Consider the following 24,668-nt stretch of genomic DNA (forward strand, 5'->3'; position numbering starts at 1 on the left):
ACACTAGGTATGTCATTGATGCCCAGTAGTCGTCAGCATTTGGTCGCAGTGTGTGTCACACTTGGGGCAAGTGTCCTGCCCTTACATGGAGTCACTTTATCGTGGCATGTGTATCCGTGTCTTGGGTTTGCTTTCTGTTTTCTACTGACGCTTAGTTTCTTACAGCTCTGATATATTTTCCTTTTTATTCTCAGGGTTTCTTTTAGGTGAGTTACTCCCTGTTCTCTGTGAGCTTCCTTTAGTTTGTTGTTAGCTGGGGCGTTTGTCTGGTTAGTATGTACTGTCGGTGCCCTGTAGCTGCCCGGAACTCTGGGCTGACCTGAACCGTCTGCTTCCAGCTTCATTGTATGTCCATTCTTTATCCATTGCTGTCTCTGCATATTTAACTGTTTGGGTTTTTTTTGTGTTTTTTGTTTTATTTATTTTTTTTATTATTTTTATTTATTTATTTTTTTAAAATCCGAATTAATAACTCACAGTTGATGATTGTTTAAAACCGTATAACTATACCATGGTACAAACGGGGTTCTCATTTGTTTACAGGTCCAACGCTGTCCCGGCAGAATTCTCATATACCCCAGCAAGTGCAGAATGGCCCCTCGCAGGAAGAGCTGGAGATCCAGAGGAGGTACAAGAACCGTTTCCCTAAACACCGATATTTCATTTGCGGGGTAGAAAGATTGTTTTAATGCATACAGATGTGTCCACGTACTTCTTACCTCCGTCCGTGCGCCACAAGTCGCGTTAAATATAGCAACATGTGAGCACCGAGCGTCTCTTCGTCTGACTTTTTACCTCCAAATGCGTCGTATTCGCAAAGTGCTGCAAATAGGACATGCAAGCAGCTTCTGGTGATTTAAATCTGCGGCATGCCTATCTTCAGTGTGCGACTGCGCTTACATCTGCACGCGAAACGCTACGTTACAGTGTGACCGCTGCTGACTAAACGGAGCGTTTCGGATGCAGATACGTCCGCAGTCGCACACAGACTATAGGTGTGCCACAGATCATTTTAATCAGCCGCTTGTGCGCATCCTATGCGCACTGCTTTGCAAAGAAGACGCATTTGAAGGTAAAAAAAAGTTGCACAAAAATATGCTCAGTGTTACCGAGTCACGCCACGGCATGCCGCGACTAGAAGGGCTGTTATAACGTGCAAGGAAGTAAGATGCATGTGGGCACATCCGTGTGTGCCCCCCGAGTGTGTCAGCGGTATGCTGGTAAGCAGGAGAAGTGGGCAGGGACGCGAGGCGCTTCAGCAAGGTCTGATCGCCTGTGGGTCATGGTGCTATGAGCAATGGGAAGCGGATCATGGTAACGATTGTCGCCCCAGACCACCTAATTGTGAATGTGTAGTTCTCTCCTCAGTATCTCCTGAAGGGTACACCTAAAAAGTTGTCAGGTTTGCTTAAATGTACTCACTTCATCATCGTGCCGCATAATGTGGGATCCTGGTCCACGACTAAATTGATTTGCAGCAATTTGCAATAGATTGTGTACACAAATCTTTCCCTTTTTTGTCAATCGATTTTAGAATTGCCACAATCGATTGTGTGTAAAAATCTTTCCCTTTTTCAATCGATTGCAAATTGCACGATTGCTGCAATTATCTCTGACGTATGGGGACCTTATGCCGCACACTCTAGAGCGCTGTATGTTATACGCGTGATGCCGCCTCTTCCTTGTATACAAATCCACTGCCCAGCAGCCGGGTAGCTCGGAGACTTGGCAGGAGAGAGACTGGCGATCCTCCAAGGCCATGGCTGTTTTTTCTCTCAGAGATCAAATGTATTTTACTCGCTCAGAAAAAAACATGTCTCATAAATAGCGGCTGGTGTTGTACATGCGGCGCAGCTGCTGTCGCACGCGAGGCGTGGCACGGCTGGTGTAAAACATGGAGGAACAGGTAAAGGGAGCGCTGCTGGTGTAATATCTGCACAAGGGCGGGGGGCAGTCGCAATTGATGTAAACCAACATTTAGGACTTTATTTATGAAGCACTGGCTTTTGTAAGCCGCTGCTTCTTGGCGGGTTGCAGGTGAAAAATTGCGGCAACCGCAGACGACCTGAAGCACGTCGGGAAGCAGCAGCTCTTCTTCATAAATAAAACCCTTCGTCTGCTTAATGCGTTTACCTCCCGTGACCTTGCTTTCCAAATAGATGTAAGGCGTTTTATCTGCGCTTTCTGTTAAATACTGTGGTCAAGAGTTTGATGTTTCCAGAAAAAGTTCCTCACTTGAACTTTTTTTTTTTTTTTTTTGTAGTCTTGTCTGGAACATTTTGTGTGTGAGAACCATGTTACTCAATTTTAAATTATTCATTGGGTCTTCTTTCCCCAAGCGTGCTGGGAAGGAGGGCAGTTTTATGGGTATAGTTTGGATCATTGGCGCAGGGCGTACGAGTGCTGTCTGGTGTAGTGTCCATATCCAGGACAGATGTCATTTTACTACATTTATTGGAAACTGCTCATCCCTGATTCTGCGCTGTGTCCCTGCTGCAGTGTGACACTGGCTGCTGTGTACATACCGGCCTGTAGCACCTGGTCCTGACTGCGCTACCTTTAGCGATGGTGGTCCTTGGCAGACGCAGGCTCATCCCTGGTTCTGCGCTGTGTCCCTGCTGCAGTGTGACACTGGCTGCTGTGTACATACCGGCCTGTAGCACCTGGTCCTGACTGCGCTACCTTTAGCGATGGTGGTCCTTGGCAGGCGCAGGCTCATCCCTGGTTCTGCGCTGTGTTCCTGCTGCAGTGTGACACTGGCTGCTGTGTACATACCGGCCTGTAGCACCTGGTCCTGACTGCGCTACCTTTAGCGATGGTGGTCCTTGGCAGACGCAGGCTCATCCCTGGTTCTGCGCTGTGTCCCTGCTGCAGTGTGACACTGGCTGCTGTGTACATACCGGCCTGTAGCACCTGGTCCTGACTGCGCTACCTTTAGCGATGGTGGTCCTTGGCAGACGCAGGCTCATCCCTGATTCTGCGCTGTGTCCCTGCTGCAGTGTGACACTGGCTGCTGTGTACATACCGGCCTGTAGCACCTGGTCCTGACTGCGCTACCTTTAGCGATGGTGGTCCTTGGCAGGCGCAGGCTCATCCCTGATTCTGCGCTGTGTCCCTGCTGCAGTGTGACACTGGCTGCTGTGTACATACCGGCCTGTAGCACCTGGTCCTGACTGCGCTACCTTTAGCGATGGTGGTCCTTGGCAGACGCAGGCTCATCCCTGGTTCTGCGCTGTGTCCCTGCTGCAGTGTGACACTGGCTGCTGTGTACATACCGGCCTGTAGCACCTTGTCCTGACTGCGCTACCTTTAGCGATGGTGGTCCTTGGCAGACGCAGGCTCATCCCTGATTCTGCGCTGTGTCCCTGCTGCAGTGTGACACTGGCTGCTGTGTACATACCGGCCTGTAGCACCTTGTCCTGACTGCGCTACCTTTAGCGATGGTGGTCCTTGGCAGGCGCAGGCTCATCCCTGATTCTGCGCTGTGTCCCTGCTGCAGTGTGACACTGGCTGCTGTGTACATACCGGCCTGTAGCACCTTGTCCTGACTGCGCTACCTTTAGCGATGGTGGTCCTTGGCAGACGCAGGCTCATCCCTGATTCTGCGCTGTGTCCCTGCTGCAGTGTGACACTGGCTGCTGTGTACATACCGGCCTGTAGCACCTTGTCCTGACTGCGCTACCTTTAGCGATGGTGGTCCTTGGCAGGCGCAGGCTCATCCCTGATTCTGCGCTGTGTCCCTGCTGCAGTGTGACACTGGCTGCTGTGTACATACCGGCCTGTAGCACCTGGTCCTGACTGCGCTACCTTTAGCGATGGTGGTCCTTGGCAGACGCAGGCTCATCCCTGGATTCTGCGCTGTGTCCCTGCTGCAGTGTGACCCTGGCTGCTGTGTACATACCGGCCTCTAGCACCTGGTCCTGACTGCGCTACCTTTAGCGATGGTGGTCCTTGGCAGACGCAGGCTCATCCCTGATTCTGCGCTGTGTTCCTGCTGCAGTGTGACACTGGCTGCTGTGTACATACCGGCCTGTAGCACCTGGTCCTGACTGCGCTACCTTTGCCGATGGTGGTCCTTGGCAGACGCAGGCTCATCCTTGTGGATAGCCATTCGATATTTGGCTCTGCATAGCACGATACTTGGCTCTGCATAGCACGATACTTGGCTCTGCATAGCACGATACTTGGCTCTGCATAGCACGATACTTGGCTCTGCATAGCACGATACTTGGCTCTGCATAGCACGATACTTGGCTCTGCATAGCACGATACTTGGATCTGCATAGCACGTCACAGCAAACGGTTTTGGTTTTTCTCTGTAAGCGTTAAACACCATCAAGTTTGAGGCTCTTAAATACCCTGAACACAATTTACCTCAAAAGTCATCTAACGTTTCTTTCTTTGTGCGTTTTATTTATAGTGTGATTAGTATTAGATCTCCATTTGATTTTTTTTCCGGTAATAATAATAATAATAATAATTACAGGTTGAGTCTTCCATATCCAAAATGCTTTTGGATATCGGAATATTCTGTGTTTTGGAATATAGGCTTACCATAATGAGAAATCCTGGGAATGGGACCCAAATCTAAACACAGAATGCATTTATGTTTTATATACGCCTTATACACACAGCCTGCAGGTCATTTTATACAATATTTTCAATCATTTTGTGCCTTAACCGAAGTGTGTGTACATTGAACCATCAAAAATCAAAGGTGTCACTCTTTCAGTCGTGCTAAAAAAAAATAAAAAAATACCGTATTTCAGGATTTGGATATGGGAGACTCAACCTGTATTATTAATATGGAGCCACAAGGGTTACACCATGTAATATAAGGTATCCGGTTGTCTGATCGACCTCAGATCGACAACACATACATCAACCACTGTACATAGACTCCCATCGAGGTCGACAGGTACCTCTAGATCGACAAACACGAGATTGACAGACATTAGATCGAAACAAAGCATACCGACAATATGAAGATCGACAACACACTTGATAGACATAATAAAAGATCGAAACCAAATAGGTCGTCGGTTAATAGCGTCTTTGAGAAAGTGGTGAAGAATAGCATTTAGCAACTTTTTGGGGGCAAAATAAGTATTCTCATCAAATTTGGGGTACATGAAAATAGGTGCAAGCATAGTTCAGAATCACTAAAATCAAGCTTTAAAGGGCACCAAAAAACGCACCTTCAGCAAGCACCTGAAATAAAAAAAAAATCTCCCCCATACAAGCTAGTTTTTGAAGTTGTTCCCCCACTTTTTCTAAGTGCTTTTTTGGGGTGTCCTTTGTGGTTTTTTACCATTTTTTAACTGTTTGCTTCAAGGGGGCTGTATAAAGGGTACAGTGTGGTTTCTGCCCTTTTTTTTAGATGCGCTATTAGCGGGCAGCGTCTTAAGCTAGACGGATGCGCCCATGTCCAGGATAGCGGGGAGCACAGGGGGTTTTGATGAAGGGGTGCACTGCAGTGCATCGGGGTGCCCAGCAATTAGGGGCAAGGCCTGCAAGGTGTACGATGGGGCTAGCATTGCCAGGAGCGCTTGCATGGATGAAAGGGCTGGCTGGGACCTGTAGTTCCACGGTTGAAAGTAGCGTCGGGGGATGCTCTATTAGCAGGCAGCATGTAGCATATATATACCTTTTTGTATTGTGTAAAAGTAACGTGCCGATCTATCAGCTGTCGACCTAGTTTACATTGATCTATTAGCTGTCGATCTGTTATTATGTCTATTTGTGTGGTGTCGATCTTATTCGTCTGCCTATTTGGTTTCGAACTTGGAACTATTAGTTGTCGATCTACATTGTGTCGCCCTTATATACATTTCGATCTTACATATTCGATATATTACATATCGATCTAATGTCCTGTTCAACTGTATTACTGTCCGACTATTGTTACTGTCGATCTATACTTTGTCTAAACTACATATCGAACAAGTTGTGTCAGATCTAATGATCCACACCCGTAATATAGCACAACAGATTGCCCAATTCCTGTACCGTAAGTCACTTTTGTCTTGTCTGGTTTATCCTGTGTATGTACTGTGTAAGGTGCAGCAAGACCCCTTGTGGCTCCATATAAATAAAGGATAATAATAATTGTGGACAGTTCCAATTTTTTTTTATTTTTTTTTTAGAGTGGGGGGGATTTAAAACAAATCTACTCCTTACACCCTCCCCATGGAGTGAGCCATTTTGTTGGCTTTGCCTACCTTTGGGATAATGCTGCCTATACAATCAGTGTTTAGTGTTAGCCGTGCCACAGCTGAAGCAGGGCAGGAACATCAGTCACGTCCCAAATCACAGACTTAAATCACCCTCACTAAAAAAAGCCGCAATTGTGAGCATTGGCAAAGCGCCAGCCGGCGCAGGTTGAGTGCTAGTCCGCAGTAGTGGCCTCAATGCCAGGAGTCCGTCCGTAACAGTGCTGCAGATGGGCGCAGAGATTATAGAATGTGGCTGGAGCTATACAATGCGTCTGTGTGTGTGTCAGGCAGAGACTTATGTATAGGAGGATATTTATAGGTCTCCGTCACTGCTATTTATAGCTCATTTCAGGCAATTGCTTGGCTCCCCCCGGGCTTTCTCAGGCATTCCTCATAGCACAACACATAATCTATGTGGAAGTTGAGCCGAAATGTATTTTGTGTTACTGATGTAACTCACCGGGATTATATCAGGACACGCAGATGCCGATTCTGACACTCGGCCCAAGCGCCAAACTTTCCAGGTTTGGTGTCGCAAATAAGTGGTCAAATTGAGATCCAACCTCAGAAAGTTGGGGGAAGGCTGAATAGCTGCTTCTCTTCCTTCATAACAGGGCGAGGGGGACTGATTATCTCTGCGTATGCTGACATCATGCACTTCTGTAACGAAGGGTGTGTGACCGGTGCTGCCGTCCAGGGTGTGAGGCTGTGGAGGCGGAACGGTCGCTTGTCCTGACAGCCCCTGTTTACAGCTTGCAGAATGCTTTGTGCGGCCCGCAGCTGATCTTCCTATACCCCCCCCCCCCCCCTACATTTGTTGTGTAGCACCATGATATCACATCTGCAGGGGGTGGTGATGCGGTGTGGGCAGTTCTGATTCCTGCTAAGGCGCTGACCTCATGCACATGTCATCAGATGTCTTCTGAGGGGCAGGCAGACAGGGGAGACACAGAGAGGAGCATAGAGCGGTGGGTTAGGATGAGGGCTTACTCTATAGGGGAGGGGCAGACAGACAGGGGTGACACAGAGGGGAGAGCCAGTGAGGGAGGAGCATAGAGCGGTGGGTTAGGATGTGAGAGCTTACTCTATAGGGGAGGGGCAGACAGACAGGAGTGACACAGAGGGGGGAGACACAGTGAGAGAGGAGCATAGAGCGGTGGGTTAGGATGAGAGCTTACACTATAGGGGAGGGGCAGACACAGTGAGAGAGGAGCAAAGAGCTTTGGGTTAGGATGAGAGCTTTCACTCTATAGGGGAGGGCAGACAGACAGGTTACACAGAGGGGGGAGACAGTGAGAGAGGAACATAGGGCCTGATTCAGACCCGCTTGCAAGCTGGTCGATGGCCGGGCAGTGCGCACGCGCAAGTCCCGGAGCGAGAGAGAAATTCTCTTGCTCCGGGGCTCGCTACAAACGGGGCGGCTGTCGATGTTGATGGACAGCTTGCCCCCTTTTGTAGGCAGGGAGGGGGGGTGGCTGGCCAAATGGAGGCGTTCCCGAAGGAAAGCCTGCAGTTTGGGGGTGGCCTTACTGACATCACGAGTGATGTCAGTAGTGAGCTTCCGGCTCTATTAGAGCCTGAAGCTCACTGGGGCTTGCGGCAGACGAAACCCTACCACAAGGGTCTCGTCGCAAGCCCCGATGGTCGCGACCATCACCTGGCCGCTCGCTAAAGCTGTGGGTGGTCACCTTCAGACTTGTGAGCTGCCTCCGGCAGCGAGCGAGTCTGAATCAGGGCCATAGTGTGGTGGGCTAGGATGAGAGCTGGAAGGCTGTGATAGAGAAGTGTGTCTTGATAGATACAACTGTCTGATTCCCAGATCTGTTCATCTGGCAAGTTGGCCTAATTGTGCTGGCAGTGCAACCACTGAATAATGTCTCTGCTTCATGCATATATGGGTTGTGTGGCCCTTCTAAACCAGAGGTTCCCCAACTCTGTCCTCAAGGCGCCCCAACAGTCCAGGTTTTACGGATATCCAAGCTGGACCAAAGTTGACTTAATTAGTTCCTCAGTCAATTTGATTTAACCACTTGACTATTTTTTTTTCCTGCAAAACCGCTCAGAAATTGCCGGGTTTGACAGGGACAAAAGGTCAACACTAAATGTCAACATGTGAGAAGGTCGACATGTACAAATGGTCGACAGGGTCAAAAGGTTACCTCAAAAATGGTTGATACGTTTATTTGTTTTTTTTTATATATATATATATATATAATAATTGTTTGTTTTTTGTAGGGTTAAGCACCAGCAGGGAGGGTTAGGGTTAGGCACTAGAAGGGCCTGGGTTGTCTCTTAGGATGACTTACAGGAAATGCGTCTATGGGTCTGAATTGCTGACTTGTAATTGCCTACATAATAACGCTTTGCAGCCTGTACCTGGAGACAGACGTTGCAGTAACCTTTTGTCCAACTAGTGATTTTCAACTCTTAGCACACCGAACAAGATTTTAAAATTGCTAAGGAACGGCACCCCCACGGGAAAAAGAAACGCACGCATTGGCCTCCATGGTAAAAAAACACTCACAAATTGGTCCCGCACAGGAAACAATAAAACACATTAGGGCCCCACAGAAAGAAAATACACATTTGCCCTCTGTGCATTGGTTGGCCCCCACAGAAAAAAACCCCAAAACAATCCCATTGCTCCCCACAACACGGCACGTGTGACTCCTGTCATTCTTCAGCGTCTCCATAGGTCACGGCCCGAGCGTCCAGAAGAGTCCAACACTGCCCCGGCCAGCAGAACAATTAAGCCACCTCCGACTTAGCTGACCTCGCGGCACACTTGACAACCGCTCGCGGCACACTAGTTGAAAAACGCTGGTCTAGATGCAGTTGTTTGTTTATTTCAGTTGTTCTTGTATAAAACCAGAGGACCAGATCTGGGCAGCGGAGGCACTTGTATGTACATAGCAGGTCTCTTGTGGCCATAGTTAGCCAACAATCCTCTTTATACAAAGGGTTCCTGTTGCCACCTCACAGTGGAAACAGCTGAACCCATCGCTCCGCTAGGCCCAAACCCGGCTGGAATTCTCATCAACAGGTGCATTATGAAATAATAATGTAGGTCCACCTTTGTCAATGACCTCGTTGATTTATTCCGTCACGGGCCAATGGGTAACTCCTGCGTAAGCACCCCCATGGCTGGCCGTGTCAAGGAACACATTGCAGGGATGGTATCAGCGTGACTCAGAGCCGCAGCTCATCTCCCAGTGTCGGAGGGGGCTGCACGCACTATTTATAGCCTGGGAGTCACAGCAGAGCCTGAACGTGCTTATAAAAAGAAAGTGATCCCCACGAGGCAGGAGTTACCGGGTGCCTCGCCACTATGAAGCAGCACGGTTACTACATTGTGCTTCAGAAGGGAAATGGACCAAAAGTGGACCGGCTTCTGCTGTAAGTACACCTAGCGAGGAACCAGGACATGGACTATTCTGATGATGGATCTATGTAGATGTAGTGTTGCTAGAGGAGCACACATTGGGGTTGACCCGAGGAGACCACCAGCACAATCCCTCCCTCCCCCTATTAGAGACGTTAATAGCCGCCAGCTTAGTATCAGGGACGTGGTAAGCCATTGCGGTCTTTGGCGACTACAACAATAAGTCACGCTCCGCCATTAAATACCAGCGATGCTTTTTTCAAAATAAAACGTCTAGAGACAGCGTATAATAGCTGGATAAAATAAAACCTTAGGGGGCCATCTGACCTCTGACCTGTTCCCTCTCCCATCCTCTGTGATTGGTGACCGAAATCGGTATCTGTTCCTAGGTGTTATGATTGTGGGGTCATCACCATAGTTACTCGTGTAATATGGTTTCTTGCTTGGAAGACATAAATGCTAATAAGCAATGAGGCTCCTGGCTACAGCGGCTCGGTTGGCGGACAGTTCGGGATAAGTGGAACTTTGTGCGCTGAATGTTGGTGTTTTTATTTTGCCTCCTCCAGAAGTTCTTTGGTAGATGCTCCGATCTCCATTACTTACATGATAACACTATTAGGTCTATACGCTTTCTGTTGCCACGTAATTTATTTCTGGGTAACAATCAGGACGCTTATAGGCGCAGCAGTGCGTCACCGAAAATCACAACTGCACAAAGCCATGCTGCAGAGAGAGAGTTAATAATAATGGTAATAAAGAGTATATGTAGGGTGAGTATTGTCTCATTATATCCTCCTTTACATACTAAGGGGATTAGGAGCAGCAGAGGAGACCGGTGACCACACAGAGGGCCTGAATCAGGTCCGGGCTTTTTTTTGGAGCGGCCACGTGGACGCTCGCATAGCTGTGGGTGACCACCCACAGCTATTGCGAGCGGCCAGGATGATGGTTCGCGATGGTCAAGACCATCGGGCTTGCGACGAGACCCTTGCGGTAGGGTCTCGCCCATCGCAAGCCCCAGAGAGCTTTCGGCTCTAACAGAGCTGGAAGCTCTCCACTGACATCACTTGTGATGTCAGTGGGGCCACCCCCAAACGGCAGGCGTTCTCATGGCAACGTTTCCGTTTGGGCAGCCGCCACCGTCTCCCACCCCCCACCCCCGGCCCGCCAACCAAAATGGGCAAGCTGTCACTCAACATCGACAGCTCGCCCCCTTTGGTGCGAGATCCGTCGCTAGCCAGGTCTCGCGCGTGCGCAAGACGGAGCCGGCTCCGTCGTGCGCATGCGCTGTGGGCCACCATCGACCAGTTTGCTAGCGCTCAGCGCTTGAGACCGGGTTTGACTGGGTGCGACTGGCTTTGAATCAGGCCCAGAGGGCCTGACTCGGGGGAGGACCCTAAAGCATGCGTGCGTGGCAGCGATACCGTATGCAGGGGTTGTGCGAAGATATGCAACAAATGTTGCAGCCGCTGGATCCGTCCCAGAGACAAAAGGATGTCCGCAGAGTATGTATGTGTACGTATATGTGTGTGTGTGTGTGTGTGTGTGTGTATATATGTGTGTGTGTGTGTATATATGTGTGTATGTATGTATGTATGTGTGTGTGTGTATATATGTATGTATATATGTATATGTGTGTATATATATATATATATATATATATATATATTTTATTATTATTTTATAAGGTTCTGTTGACTTCCGTTACCTTGAATGAAAGCATTTAGAGTAGGGTAACGGGCCAGCTCTGCGAACGTTTTACTAATGGGTAAAAGTGGGTGTAAAAAGCATGAGCCGCTTATCCAGCGTGTTTTACAGGATGTCTCTCTCATATATAAACCTCACGTGTGTTATAGGAGATGGGCACCCGGTTACTGCCAGGGCAAGTGTCTGGCCGTGGGGTCTGTGCAGTTCCCGTGCGGCCATGACAAAGAGAACTGATTGTTTTTCTATTAAAATATTAATGGGAGTTGAGCTGAGCATTTATCTGGTAACCATGGTTCCCTTTATTCCCGCATAACACTTCTTCTTCTTCTCTCCGTCTGTACTCAGGCAGCTGCAGGATCAGCAGCGGCAGAAGGAGATGGAACGAGAGCGGATGGAACGCGAACGCATGGAGCGCGAGAGGCTGGAGCGCGAGCGCATGGAGCGCGAGCGGCTGGAACGAGAGAGGTCGGAGAGGGAGAGACTGGACCGGGATCGCCTGGAGCGCGAGCGAGTAGAGCAAGAGCAATTGGAAAGGGAGCGAGAGAGACTGGAGAGGGAGCGACAGGAGCAGCTGGAGCGCGAGCTGCAGGAACAGGAAAGGCTGGAACAGGAGCAGCAGGAGAGAGAGCTGCAGGAGCAGCTGGAGAAGGAGCAGCTGCAGTGGGAGCGAGAGAGGAGAGTGTCCAACGCTGGTAAGTGCCAGTCTGCCCCTGAGCATCTCACACCTAACCAGGGGTGCATCGTGCCGGAACGCTGGGGGGGTAGGACCCAGGGGACATTCACACAGGAGACGTGCAGGCTAGTGGTAATGGATTAATGATGGACGGGATGTGTGGGGTCATGTCTTTCATCCTGTGGCGTTCTTTTTGCTGTAGGACTACAAGGCTCAGCATGCCGTGCCGATCGCTGGCACTCATTGTTCCACAGCATCTGGCAGGCCACAGGTTGTTCTTACGGCTGTGACGTGCACAGATGGGTTCAAGGAAACTCTGGTCACGGTGAATGTTTCAGTGATTGTGTAAATTGTATCCGTGCGTTCTGTGATGTCACAGCGCACCCACCTCTGCTGTCTGTGATGTCACAGCGCACCCACCTCTGCTCTCTGTGATGTCACAGCGCACCCGCCTCTGCTCTCTGTGAGCACAGCACACCCGCCTCTGCTCTCTGTGAGCACAGCGCACCCGCCTCTGCTCTCTGTGATGTCACAGCGCACCCGCCTCTGCTCTCTGTGATGTCACAGCGCACCCACCTCTGCTCTCTGTGATGTCACAGCACACCCGCCTCTGCTCTCTGTGAGCACAGCACACCCACCTCTGCTCTCTGTGATGTCACACCGCACCCACCTCTGCTCTCTGTGAGCACAGCACACCCGCCTCTGCTCTCTGTGAGCACAGCGCACCCGCCTCTGCTCTCTGTGATGTCACAGCGCACCCGCCTCTGCTCTCTGTGATGTCACAGCGCACCCGCCTCTGCTCTCTGTGATGTCACAGCGCACCCGCCTCTGCTCTCTGTGATGTCACAGCGCACCCGCCTCTGCTCTCTGTGATGTCACAGCGCACCCGCCTCTGCTCTCTGTGATGTCACAGCGCACCCGCCTCTGCTCTCTGTGATGTCACAGCGCACCCACCTCTGCTCTCTGTGATGTCACAGCACACCCGCCTCTGCTCTCTGTGAGCACAGCACACCCGCCTCTGCTCTCTGTGATGTCACACCGCACCCACCTCTGCTCTCTGTGATGTCACAGCACACCCGCCTCTGCTCTCTGTGAGGCCCTCCAGCTGCTGCGGGACCACACACCCCAGCTTCCTCCGCCACAGTCTTGCTATCAGGGCATGCTGGGATAAGTAGCTCAACAGCAGCTGGTGGGGTTTGTTACTGACTTTATTTGTCAGTAGGGCAACTGACCTAATGGTGACTGCTCTTGTTTCATTACCTATGCCCACTCCTCTGCTGCTTATCCCTGGCACCATGCCGTGTTACTTTCTCCATTCACCCTCTGGTGACTACCAAAAGTGCAATGTGGCGGAGAATAAAATCAGGATCACGCAGAGCATCGGCACCTGCCTATGCACATTGCACTTTTTATCTAACACCTGTTTGAGTCCAGTGCAGCCTGCTGTATGGTGTGCGGGAGGGCCCGATGTACACTCTGGGGGTCATTGACGTCTAGTTGCCCCTGTAATTATGGACATTCCGTGTAAAAAGTCTCCTTTTTAGCTGGAAATCAGATTTTTCAGAAAGAACACGTTCAGGCTCCGGCTTTCTAAACTTCCATTTCATCTAATCAAATCCTTTCCACCCATTGAGTAAAGCTGGGGGGGGGTCTTGTGTGTCAGCAAAAGCCTAGAGCCCCATGTCCCGCTGTCATGAAGAAAATGCTTCTTTTCTGCATGAAATTCCTGTAAAACGCAGCTTACGCTCACCCGCGAGTGATGCTCGGGGGGAGCTGGGACCGGAAGGATCTGTGTCACTCCAGCGTGGTTACCTGACAGTCTGTGGGGTGATTGCAACAAAATGGATCCATTCAAAGTAATGAACAGAAACTTTCTTCCTACAGAATCGTTCTTAAACTTTATGCCAAGGGAGTTTCACACTAGCGACTGGAAGGGGTGCTCAAACTTGGCACTGTAATGTTTTGGGGGGGGTATTTGTTTTGTATTTTGGACTGGGGAGGAGTGGAGTGAATAGTATTGATACTTTCAGATTTATTGAGGAAGGTGTGTGTGTGTGTGTGTATATATATGTGTGTATATGTATGTATGTATGTGTGTGTATGTATATATATATATATATATTTATTTATTTATTATTACATATCTATCTCCAAGTGAAGAACATTTATGCTGAGACACCGTTCGACCAGGGTTTCCTAGATATTTGCACACAAATGTATCGTGTCTGTACAACACCTTTGGATGTTGCTTGTGGTTAGGAGACGGGCAGCCTGTTCTAACATCTAACATACTAATGCTGTGTCCTGTGGTATGTAGTCGCACCGTTCTCAGACATAACCTGACTTGCTTTCAGTTACCCATTTCCCCCACATTGCTCTCTGTTACATAATACAAATATCAACTTGCTAATAACTTGCTGACAGAGGGCGCTGTTATCATTTAGTATGTAAGTTAATACCTGGGGGGGAGGGGGATACATTTTATATATGTTTTTGTGTCTGATATGATTCATTTTGCTGCTTTGCAGAACTGCGAATAATAAAATAAGATATTGGGAAAAGTAAATGAAAACTGTTCCGCAATGATTGTACAGAAAAGTGTATTTTTCTGTAGCAAATGCTCTTTTCTAACAGTCATTTTTCTACTATAGTTTGAAACCATGGGGGGGCAGCTAGATCTACTTATAGGTACCTAATGGGTGGCCCTGTAACCTTTTTAAAAGTACCGCACATTACCATTAATCTTAGTAATAAATTAAAAACCATCCATTTAATTAAAGAGCTTAGACACCTATCTTAATTTAAAAACTAAGCTGAGGATTTTGCCCAGTGATGGTCATAAAATAGCATCCCGGATGCATTTGTTGGGGAATACCTCACAACTTCATCAGATGAAGGGCCATATCCAATTAGCTGCGGTAAATAGCTCGCTCGGAGCTATCCAATTAGTTCTGAAGTCAGCCTGACAAATGGCACTTATCAGGGTTTTTTTTTCGGGACTTGAGATGTCCCAAATAATAATCCACGATAAGTGCCGTTTTTTTCGCCCAAAAAAGGTCGAGAACACATAGGTCCCGCAAGCTTATCGCGGCTCCTTTGTGTTAACGGGCGAACTATCCTATTATTTCGTCCAAAATAATAGGGAGAAAAAAAATATCGCCGAAAAATCCCAGTTTTTCGCCGATCGCGGGGATCAATTAGCGCCCGAACAGTGTTCGGGGCTAATTGGATAATGCGCGAAGTTGTGGTTTATTCTACAGTGAAACGCGTTACTACTTTGGGACTACCACTGGGCCAATCTTTACAAAATCCTAAGCTTTTTAATAACATATCAGTAGTATTTTTATGCACGTCACAGCTATAATAAACACATCTAACCATAAAACAGGAGTGAGCTGGGGCCCACAGTTGAAGGCCCTGAGGACCGATGTGGTCTTTGGCCACCTATTGCCCATCACAGGGCGCACAAATTTATTTATGCATTCATAGATCCTATAGCTGTTTAGATTACTTAAAAGGACACCCTAAAGGAAAATGGGTGGATTAATGACCTAGGCAAGACCGAGTCACATATCGCAGGTTTCAATTTTAGAATTATTATTAGAGTGGACAGTACTCGCCCATATTTCATGAATAGACAAAGCCGGTTACTTGATTATAACCCGCTCTCGTGCGCGTGTTACAAAGCTCTCAAACCCTTTCGGTATCTTTTGTGCATTTACGTATTTTATAGAAACCGCTTGATTGTTAATGTTTTAATAGAGATGTACATACAAATGATTTACGTATAGGGGTAAGTTCACTGGAACCTTCCAGATTCCGCACGTCGGGGCTCCAATATATGATGGTGAATTGTGGTCTGGGTGATGGTGAATTCTGTCAGTGCAATAACCTCTTCTTTATCTAATCTTATACTAACCGTAGATCTCATTTAAACTTTCTTTGAATGCTGGTTTGGTTGCTTCATTAGCTCCTTTTTTTTTCTCTTCTCTTCTCTTTATTTTCTTTCTTGTCCTGTCTGTCGCTGTTTTTTACTCATCAACCCACACCAGACTCATCGTTCGACAGTTCTTCATATAACGCTCAAAATCTCGATTTCTCGAGCTGTCAGCCTCACTCAGTATCTCCCATTTCTTACGCTAAAGCCATTTCCGTCCCCATCTCCTCTATATGTACAGACTCCATTGCCGACTACGTCATTGTGACCTCTCAGTCCATTAACTCAACGCCGCCCACACCTCCACTCCGACACTCCGCATCGCGTTTCGCCACTTCTCTAGGCTCCGCCTTCCATCCTGTCCTTCCCCATTATGCAACAGTTCCTCGCCCCATAAATAAAGTCACCCGACCTCCTTCTCCTGTGAACGCTGCACCGCCACCACCTCCCCCTCCTCCCATGAAGCCTATCTCCTGGTCTGCTTCTAATTTTGCCCCGCTTCCACCATCCCCACCTGTAATGATTAGCAGTCCTCCTGGAAAGGCAACCGGACCTAGGGCGGTCCACCTGGTCTCTGCATCTCAGCTGGCACTCATATCCACAGCGCCCAACGGGCATGCAGACATGTCGTCTTCATTTGAAATGTCCTGTGCCCCCACGCCACCGCCTGCACCTCCATTGCCATTGTTTGCACCCTATTCCCTGTCTTCATCTCAAGCTGTCGCTCCTTCTCCAAACACTCCTATTGTCTCAGCTTCTTCATCCCAGCCTAGTGTTCTCCCTTCTCCTTCTGCAGCCTCCCCTGCCTCTGTTGAGAATTCTTTAAACTCTGTGCTGGGAGACCTCTGTGCTTCTCAGCCAGACTTCACCACAACCTCTCAGCCGATCGACCCTGCGTGCCATCCGGGTAAGGCTTCCTGTCGCTGCGATTAACTGACTAACCTTGACATGCATTTGTTAAGCTTGTGTTTGTTTTTTTTATATGGAGTTGGTCCGAAAATATATCCACGTCAAATACCTGAATTCAAAGGCCACTTCATGAGCATAAAGAATGGCGTATATGTTTTGCACCCATACTGCACAATAGTACATTAGCAACAGCACCAATTCTCCCCCGTAGGATGACCTCAAATGCTAATCTGAGAGACTCAGTTCCGGATGTTATGGACAATACTGTGTCTCTTCGTTACTACTACCGTACTAACCCCTTAGTCCAGGACTACACTGGTGATTATTTTTTTTTTAATTGCCACAACGAATGGGGTTCAACAGATTACCGCTGTTGTGTTTGTATTCCAGTGTTGTCAGATACAGACTTAGATATTGTGTCAAGGTGCAGATGGCTTAATGCAATGTATTTTGTCATTTTTACTTCGGTACTGTAAGAGCCTCCAGCTTATCCCCTGTCCTTTAACCAGCTAGTGCCCTCTTGTGGTTTACTAGCAGATTGCAAAGTAGGACCTATGCCTCTCGCACCCTCTAATTTTGTCTGCTTCCTATTATATTATGATCTGATTGCATATTTCAATTTACTACTGGTGTCTTTCTGCTACATTTCTGATCACTTCTTTGTTTCTAGTTTAAGTGCAGACAATATTATTATTATCTTAATGGTATTTTTAAAACCAATGAAACCTTACTGAGCTCAAAAAAAAAAAACCCCTTTTACAGAGCGGGCAATGATTTATGATGATTTGTGTCTTATCTTTTTTGACTTTAATTTATTTCCTTTTTAGGTGCTCTTCCAGGACCTCCATCCCCCCCACCTCCGCCCCCTCTGCCTTCAGGTGCAAGCTTGTCTCAAGTAACTGCCCCTCCTCCAGCCCCCCCTCTACCCCCTTCAGGTCCTGCACCCCCTCCACCGCCACCTGGGCCTCCACCTCCAGCGCATATGGCCGCACCTCCTCCGCCGGCTCCGCCACCAGCACCGCCCCTTCCATTCTCCGCGGCTTCCCTGGGCTCCGAAGAGAACCGTCCGTTATCAGGCCTGGCCGCTGCGCTGGCTGGAGCCAAACTTAGAAAAGTCTCTCGGGTGATTACGTTGTCTTGTTTGCTTCGCAGTATTACGCTATAGTCCGCAGCTAGAAAACTTCAGCAGAACGTGCCGCAGTGGGAGGATGTTCTAGATCAGGGTTTCTCATCAAATTTCTATCATCCTCCCCACTGCTCTGATGATATTCGCCAAATAGCCTTATTGTGTGAGAATATACCAAGAGCTCCCTTATGTGTTTTTGAATATTTTTAATTCTACTATTGTGTTGATTGCAGCACTGCTTGTCTCTGTCCGGGGCATTCCTGGTGCGTGTATTACACATTGACAGACCTTGTAATAGGTTACGTGCTATAATCTAAGGTCCCAGGGTGGTGGGACTGAGTGGTAGTGCGACCAGTGAATTCTAAACTGGTCATTTTATCTTCGATCAGGCCTGGCCAACCTGTGGCTCTCCCGCTGTTTTAAAACTACACATCCCAGCATACCCTGACACAGTTTTAGCATTCCCCAATAACAAAACTGGGACAGGGCATGCTGGGACTTGTAGTTTCACAATAGCTGGAGAGCCACAGGTTTGGCCAGGCCTGTCCATGGATAACATGGAATATAAACAGCGTGTGTATGTATGGTACAGATGTACAGTTTGGTTCTCCAGAAATCCCCCCAAAAAAGAGAGAACCAAACACTTAACGCAGAGAAGAATCCAGATCCAAAATCCGGGTGTGTGCGCACATCTCTACTGTATGTACGCTATTAGTTATATAGAGAGAGATGTCTGTGTATTAGTATTTAAGAAACAACAGGAAAAATCCAAATCTATATGTAAAATGCGCCCGAGAGGATTTAGCGGGATTCTAGACACTCGCACCATCTAAATATTTGTAAAAGTTTCATTTTCTTTTAACTCTTCTTTTAATGTTTGCAGACTGAAGAAGCCGCCAGTCAGAGCAGCGTAGGTTCTGTCGGTGCCGCTCCGTGTCCAGCAAAGACGGAATCTAGTCGCGGCAACGGTCCCCTCCCGATGGGGAGTAGCGGGGGATTGATGGAAGAGATGAGTGCGTTACTAGCAAGGAGGTGAGTTTGGGCGAATCGTTTATTTCATAGGGTAGAAAAGAAGTTTTCCCGTTAAACCAAAGTAATGGTTTTAGCGCCAACAACTATTAGGGGGCTAAAAAGGGGAAGGGTCCATAAAGGGTCAGTAAAGAAAAAAAAGGGGGATGTTGATTCCATAATCAAATGGTAAATACTGAGACAAGCCACACAAAGCAGATAAAAGCCCTAGCATCCGATCCACAATGAACAGATTTATTGAATAAGTTACTTATAGCGCCAGCATATTCCATCGCGCTTTACAATTGGGAATATAACCGTAAAAGAAGAAGACTGGGTAATAACAGACAGAGGTAAGAGGGCCCTGCTCGTAGGCTTACAGGCTTACAATCTATTAGATTTGATAAGAGAAACCATTTAGTGGGCTTTTGGAAAAGCTCTAAGGTGGATTTAATGCGTTATTTTTGCTCGTGCCAGGAGAAGAATTGTAGAGAAAACACCAACAACAGAGCCGGACGTAAAAGAAGAGAAAACGGTAAGTGAGGATACGCGCCGGTCTCCGCTGTAACCGACTGCGTCCTGTCCTGTATGAGCTGGGTAATGAAATACATGCAACTCCTGTCTGTGTACGTAAGGCAGGGGGTCTTCAACCTTGGCCCTCCAGCTGCTGTGGAACTACACATCCCAGCATACACTGCCATAGTTTTAGCTTGCTGTTATATCAAAAAGGTGGCAGTGCATGCTGTGATGTGTAGTTCCACAGCAGCTGGAGGGCCATGGTTGAAGACCCCTGATGTAAGGGGAAAATGTAATATAGAATGAATTGGGAATGCCGACCTTCCCTGTTTTCCTAATCATTTTAGACGTGTTTGTTCAAAGAGAGCAAATAATTGAACCTCTCATATACAGATATGTAGCGCCAAGCGTCTTTTTTTCGTGTGACTTTTTACCTTCGAATGCATCTTAACACAGTGATGCGAATAGAACGCACAAGCAGCTTCTGATTAAAATGATATGTGACATGGCTATGTTCTGTGTGCGACTGCGGGTGTATCGGCATGTGACATGGCTATGTTCTGTGTGCGACTGCGGGTGTATCGGCATGTGACATGCCTATGTTCTGTGTGCGACTGCGGGTGTATCTGCATGTGACATGCCTATGTTCTGTGTGCGACTGCGGGTGTATCGGCATGTGACATGCCTATGTTCTGTGTGCGACTGCGGGTGTATCGGCATGTGACATGCCTATGTTCTGTGTGCGACTGCGGGTGTATCGGCATGTGACATGCCTATGTTCTGTGTGCGACTGCGGGTGTATCGGCATGTGACATGCCTATGTTCTGTGTGCGACTGCGGGTGTATCGGCATGTGACATGCCTATGTTCTGTGTGCGACTGCGGGTGTATCGGCATGTGACATGCTTATGTTCTGTGTTTGACTGCGGGTGTATCGGCATGTGACATGCCTATGTTCTGTGTGCGACTGCGGGTGTATCTGCATGTGACATGCCTATGTTCTGTGTGCGACTGCGGGTATATCGGCATGTGACATGCCTATGTTCTGTGTGCGACTGCGGGTGTATCGGCATGTGACATGCCTATGTTCTGTGTGCGACTGCGGGTGTATCTGCATGTGACATGCCTATGTTCTGTGTGCGACTGCGGGTGTATCGGCATGTGACATGCTTATGTTCTGTGTTCGACTGCGGGTGTATCAGCATGTGACATGCTTATGTTCTGTGTTCGACTGCGGGTGTATCTGCATGTGACATGCCTATGTTCTGTGTGCGACTGCGGGTGTATCGGCATGTGACATGTCTATGTTCTGTGTGCGACTGCGGGTGTATCTGCATGTGACATGCCTATGTTCTGTGTGCGACTGCGGGTGTATCGGCATGTGACATGCCTATGTTCTGTGTGCGACTGCGGGTGTATCTGCATGTGACATGCCTATGTTCTGTGTGCGACACGGCATCCCGCAAGTACAAGGGCTGTTTAACGCACAAGGAAGTAAGATGTATGTGGACACATCTGTAGACCTTTGTGCCTAAACCCCACGATGGTCCGTTCTTAGTAAAGGACTTTGTATCTCTATACTCTCTGCTTACATGTTGGGGTATACCTCTGTGGTTGCACTGGTTCTACCTCCTGGGGGTTCTGGTGTCTGGGTAAAATCATTTGAAGCTATTAATGACGATGACCTCATGTCTCTCATATATACAATGGAACCCAGTCCACACCACACACACCCTGATATAACTAGATCAAGGGGTGGGCATTTTTCTTAATCCTATGTACAGTGTATTGTTACATATCTGCTTCTCATTCATGTTTTATTCTCTGCCTGGTAACACAGGAGGAGTCGGAGCCTGCACCCATAAAAGCGCCTTCTGCTGGCACACCTGGTAAGCACTAATAAGCCACCTTAAATTCATCCGTGTCACCTACTGACCCCAGGTCTCCTATTATATCAACCAGCTGCCACATTCGGGGAGACCCTCTGGTGTCTTAGCAAAGATCATTGATCTAACCCTATGTTTTTATTAAACGTTTGCTGTCTGTAACGTCGTCCTCCCTCTTTATCGCCTCCAGAACCGACAAGGAAACCTTGGGAAAGAACAAACACAATAAATGGTAGCAAATCGCCTGTTATCTCCAGGTACACGTCACTTCATTTTATTACTACTTGAGTGATTTGCACGCTCGGCTTTTGTATCTGTGTATTTAGTCTGTCAGTCCCAGCTGGTGCATATTTTGACCCCCCCCTACATATTCCACCACTGTGCTCTACATTAACACTTTATACTAACACCTACCAGTCTCATACGTGGCTATTTCTTAATTCTGAAAACAATTTTTTATTTTTTTGTAGACCAAAGTCTACACCAACGGGGCAGCCGAGTGCCAATGGGGTTCAGTCAGAAGCCTTGGACTACGACCGATTGAAACAGGTACCGGATAGTGTCGTTCTCTGTTTGCAAACAGTTTTCTCCATCCCACGTATTTGCGGTAATAGTAGACAGTCCCTGCAATCTCTATAACGTCAGATCAGAATATGGCGGCACTTCCATCAAGTCGCACAGCAGCTGCTAATGGACGAGGCCTCTTCTCTACGCCGTGGTTTTTGTGTTGGGTGTACGTTGCTAAATAACTACATCTAAGAGTATCAGGCTCAAGGAAGACCACTAAGTGGGGTTTAGACCTAGGGCAAGATTTATTAAACCGCCTCTACTCTGCGTGTTGGACCACGAAACTTAAAGTGGCAATGATATTATTCTGCAGGTGTCTGATATCTCTTAGCCCCTCTGGTATCATTTAGGCAGCAACAACAGTGTAAACGCTAGTTATCTGCAGCTGACAGTTCACATGTTTCTTTCTGCGAGCAGCGTGGAAGTCTGTACTATAGATAAGGGAGGCAGGCAGGGGACGGTCTCCTTATCCTGAGCTGAAAGTATTACAGGACCCAAGGATTCCTTTTCTCACACTTTCTGTAGTAGCTTTTAAGTGGGTTACCGATCGACAAAATGTGTTATACTGTCTGTAGTCACTGTATATTCCATTGAGAGTCCTGTGAGAAAGTGCAGTGACCTAGTGATGTCACTGTTCCACAAGCATGATACTTTACACAGCGGTGACATCACTCCTCTCCAATCATGTATTAGGTCTATTCATAGTGACTTTGTATTTGCTGTAATGTCTGTACGGTTTATATCCCTGCGTTCATGTCTGTACATGTGAATCTGTTGGCACTATTGTCACACGTCTTATGGAGTATGGTTCTGTATATGGGGAAGGAATTGGGTCAGTAATTAATACATGAAGTTATAACTGTTATCTTCATCTAATGCTTCCCGCAAGGGGGAAACTACTGAAATGCGATTTCATCCTGGGACATTCTCCCACTTGGGGAGGGGGGAGAGAGAGACCCACTGATTCTGCGTAAGCTGTGGAATAAATGGGTTTCCCGGTGTGTTAATCCTCCCCGATGGTGCTTCTCTGATTTTCCTCGCAGCTCCTGAAGCTGTGAGGAAAAGTCGCCAATTGCATTGGCGGGTGGGTAATTAATTCCCCCCCTTAATGTCCATATAATGTTTGCGATTATAACAATATTGCAAAGTAACATCGGCTTTCCAATTTTTAGAATATGACTGCTCCCATCTTATCCAGAAGCAATATGCTAGCACTTGCCAAGGATATTTGAACCTGTTGGGGAATTGATTTAGAAGTCCCTTACTTGGTGTAACATATCGGGGAGATTGATCTTGCACCCGTGTGAAGTGCTGCTCTATGCCCATCATACGGTACCTCCAGACTCAGACTTTTGTTTGCAGACCCACAGAGTTCAAGCTAGGTAGGAAGTGATATTTAATGCCGCTGCCGACGTTTACTCACAGCGCAATGACAACACGCCCCGTCGCGTGCGGCTGCCAAGATAATAGCCCCTAATTACGTTTCCCCCATAGTCCATTTTACGTTTATATCTGTCACCTTCACACAACTGTACGTTCTATTTCTAAACATTGGTCACATGTATTGTTATACAGCTGTATTGTTTCTACAGGATGTAGTCGGCATTTAGGGTAAGGCTAAAGTGAGCGTCAACATCCTCACTGTCGACATTATGCCGACCTATTGAACAGGTAGACATTCTGAATGTTAACATTCAGAATGTCTACTTGTTCAATATGTCGGCATAAAGCAAACATACACATGCTCTAGTTCTGTTTCTCTGAGCAGCTTTGAATATTCATGTGCGTTAATGAGGGGGGACAGGCAGCCCTTGTACTGGCAAGAGTATGCTCAGCGCTGCTTTTGTCATGTAGCTGTCAGCTTTCAGCACATTGGCTCTGAGTGATCACATGATCTCAGTGTGACTTCTGCACACACCTCCAGCCAGTTAAAATGATGCATAAGGCGTTTGCGGCCCAGAGAGGGAGGGACGCAGTGTTGTAGCTGTCTTTCCTCAACATTGGTTTATAGGTGCTAGTTTGCGGGATACACTTTGAAATGACCTTGTTAAATACATTGGACAAAGAGGGTTTATTTTGTATTCACAATTCTATTTCTCTTTAATTATTAGGACATTTTAGAAGAAATGAGGAAAGAATTAACAAAACTAAAAGAAGAACTTATTGATGGTGAGTGCTGTAAATGCCATACTGGGGGGGGATCAGGTTGTAGATGGGGAAAGATCTCTGTGCCTGAATAAGAAGATTAAATGACTGATCTCTTTACCTGTGCAGTGACGGCCAGACCCTATAGCCTTTTACTATAATGTGTGTAATGAAGCCAGGGCTTGGCCAGCAGCGTTATCAGGAGACGCAGGTCTGGAGGAAATATAGCCACAGGCGCTACAAAAGGATAACCAATATTAACCAACTGTAGATCCGATATGTGTTCCACGCTGCCGTGTGTAAATTGGCTAACCAGAAAGAGTTCCAAATAAAGAGAAAACTAGCAGCGCTGTGGGACACATTACACAATAAACTTCATTTAAATGAATGATTCTATGTATAAATGAGTTAAAAAGAAAATCAATTATGCCATAAAAAGTTTCATTTATTTACACATTGAATCAATCCATATCCATGTGTAAAAGAACATCAGTAATAAATCTCACATACAAAAAATAAACTGGCAAAGAAATCATCAAAAAATAAAAAAAAATGAAAAGTATGTAAAATTGTTGTACGGTGTGATCGGATCGGATGG

The 24,668-nt window shown here is 47.4% G+C and overlaps 1 protein-coding gene across 6 annotated transcripts in view; it reads left to right on the top strand.

Moving 5' to 3' along the window:
* The window catches only part of ENAH (ENAH actin regulator), an 88,813-nt gene that overhangs the window by 58,914 nt on the left and 5,231 nt on the right, over positions 1-24,668 (top strand). For 2 of the 6 annotated variants that reach the window (XM_088449371.1, XM_088449372.1), the window contains exons 4-13: positions 544-628; positions 11,650-11,996; positions 16,030-16,821; positions 17,651-17,946; positions 18,833-18,981; positions 19,435-19,492; positions 21,313-21,361; positions 21,549-21,615; positions 21,829-21,907; positions 24,037-24,094. In XM_088449371.1, coding sequence (XP_088305497.1) covers positions 544-628; positions 11,650-11,996; positions 16,030-16,821; positions 17,651-17,946; positions 18,833-18,981; positions 19,435-19,492; positions 21,313-21,361; positions 21,549-21,615; positions 21,829-21,907; positions 24,037-24,094 — 1,980 coding nt within the window. Of the gene's footprint in view, positions 1-543; positions 629-9,507; positions 9,612-11,649; positions 11,997-16,029; positions 16,822-17,650; positions 17,947-18,832; positions 18,982-19,434; positions 19,493-21,312; positions 21,362-21,548; positions 21,616-21,828; positions 21,908-24,036; positions 24,095-24,668 lie in introns of those variants that run through there. The other 4 variants (XM_088449374.1, XM_088449375.1, XM_088449373.1 and 1 more) reach the window with 3 other exon arrangements.

Source organism: Taudactylus pleione, unplaced genomic scaffold (assembly GCF_031769625.1).
Source record: "Taudactylus pleione unplaced genomic scaffold, aTauple2 ptg000483l, whole genome shotgun sequence".
Taxonomy (NCBI): Eukaryota; Metazoa; Chordata; class Amphibia; order Anura; family Myobatrachidae; genus Taudactylus; species Taudactylus pleione.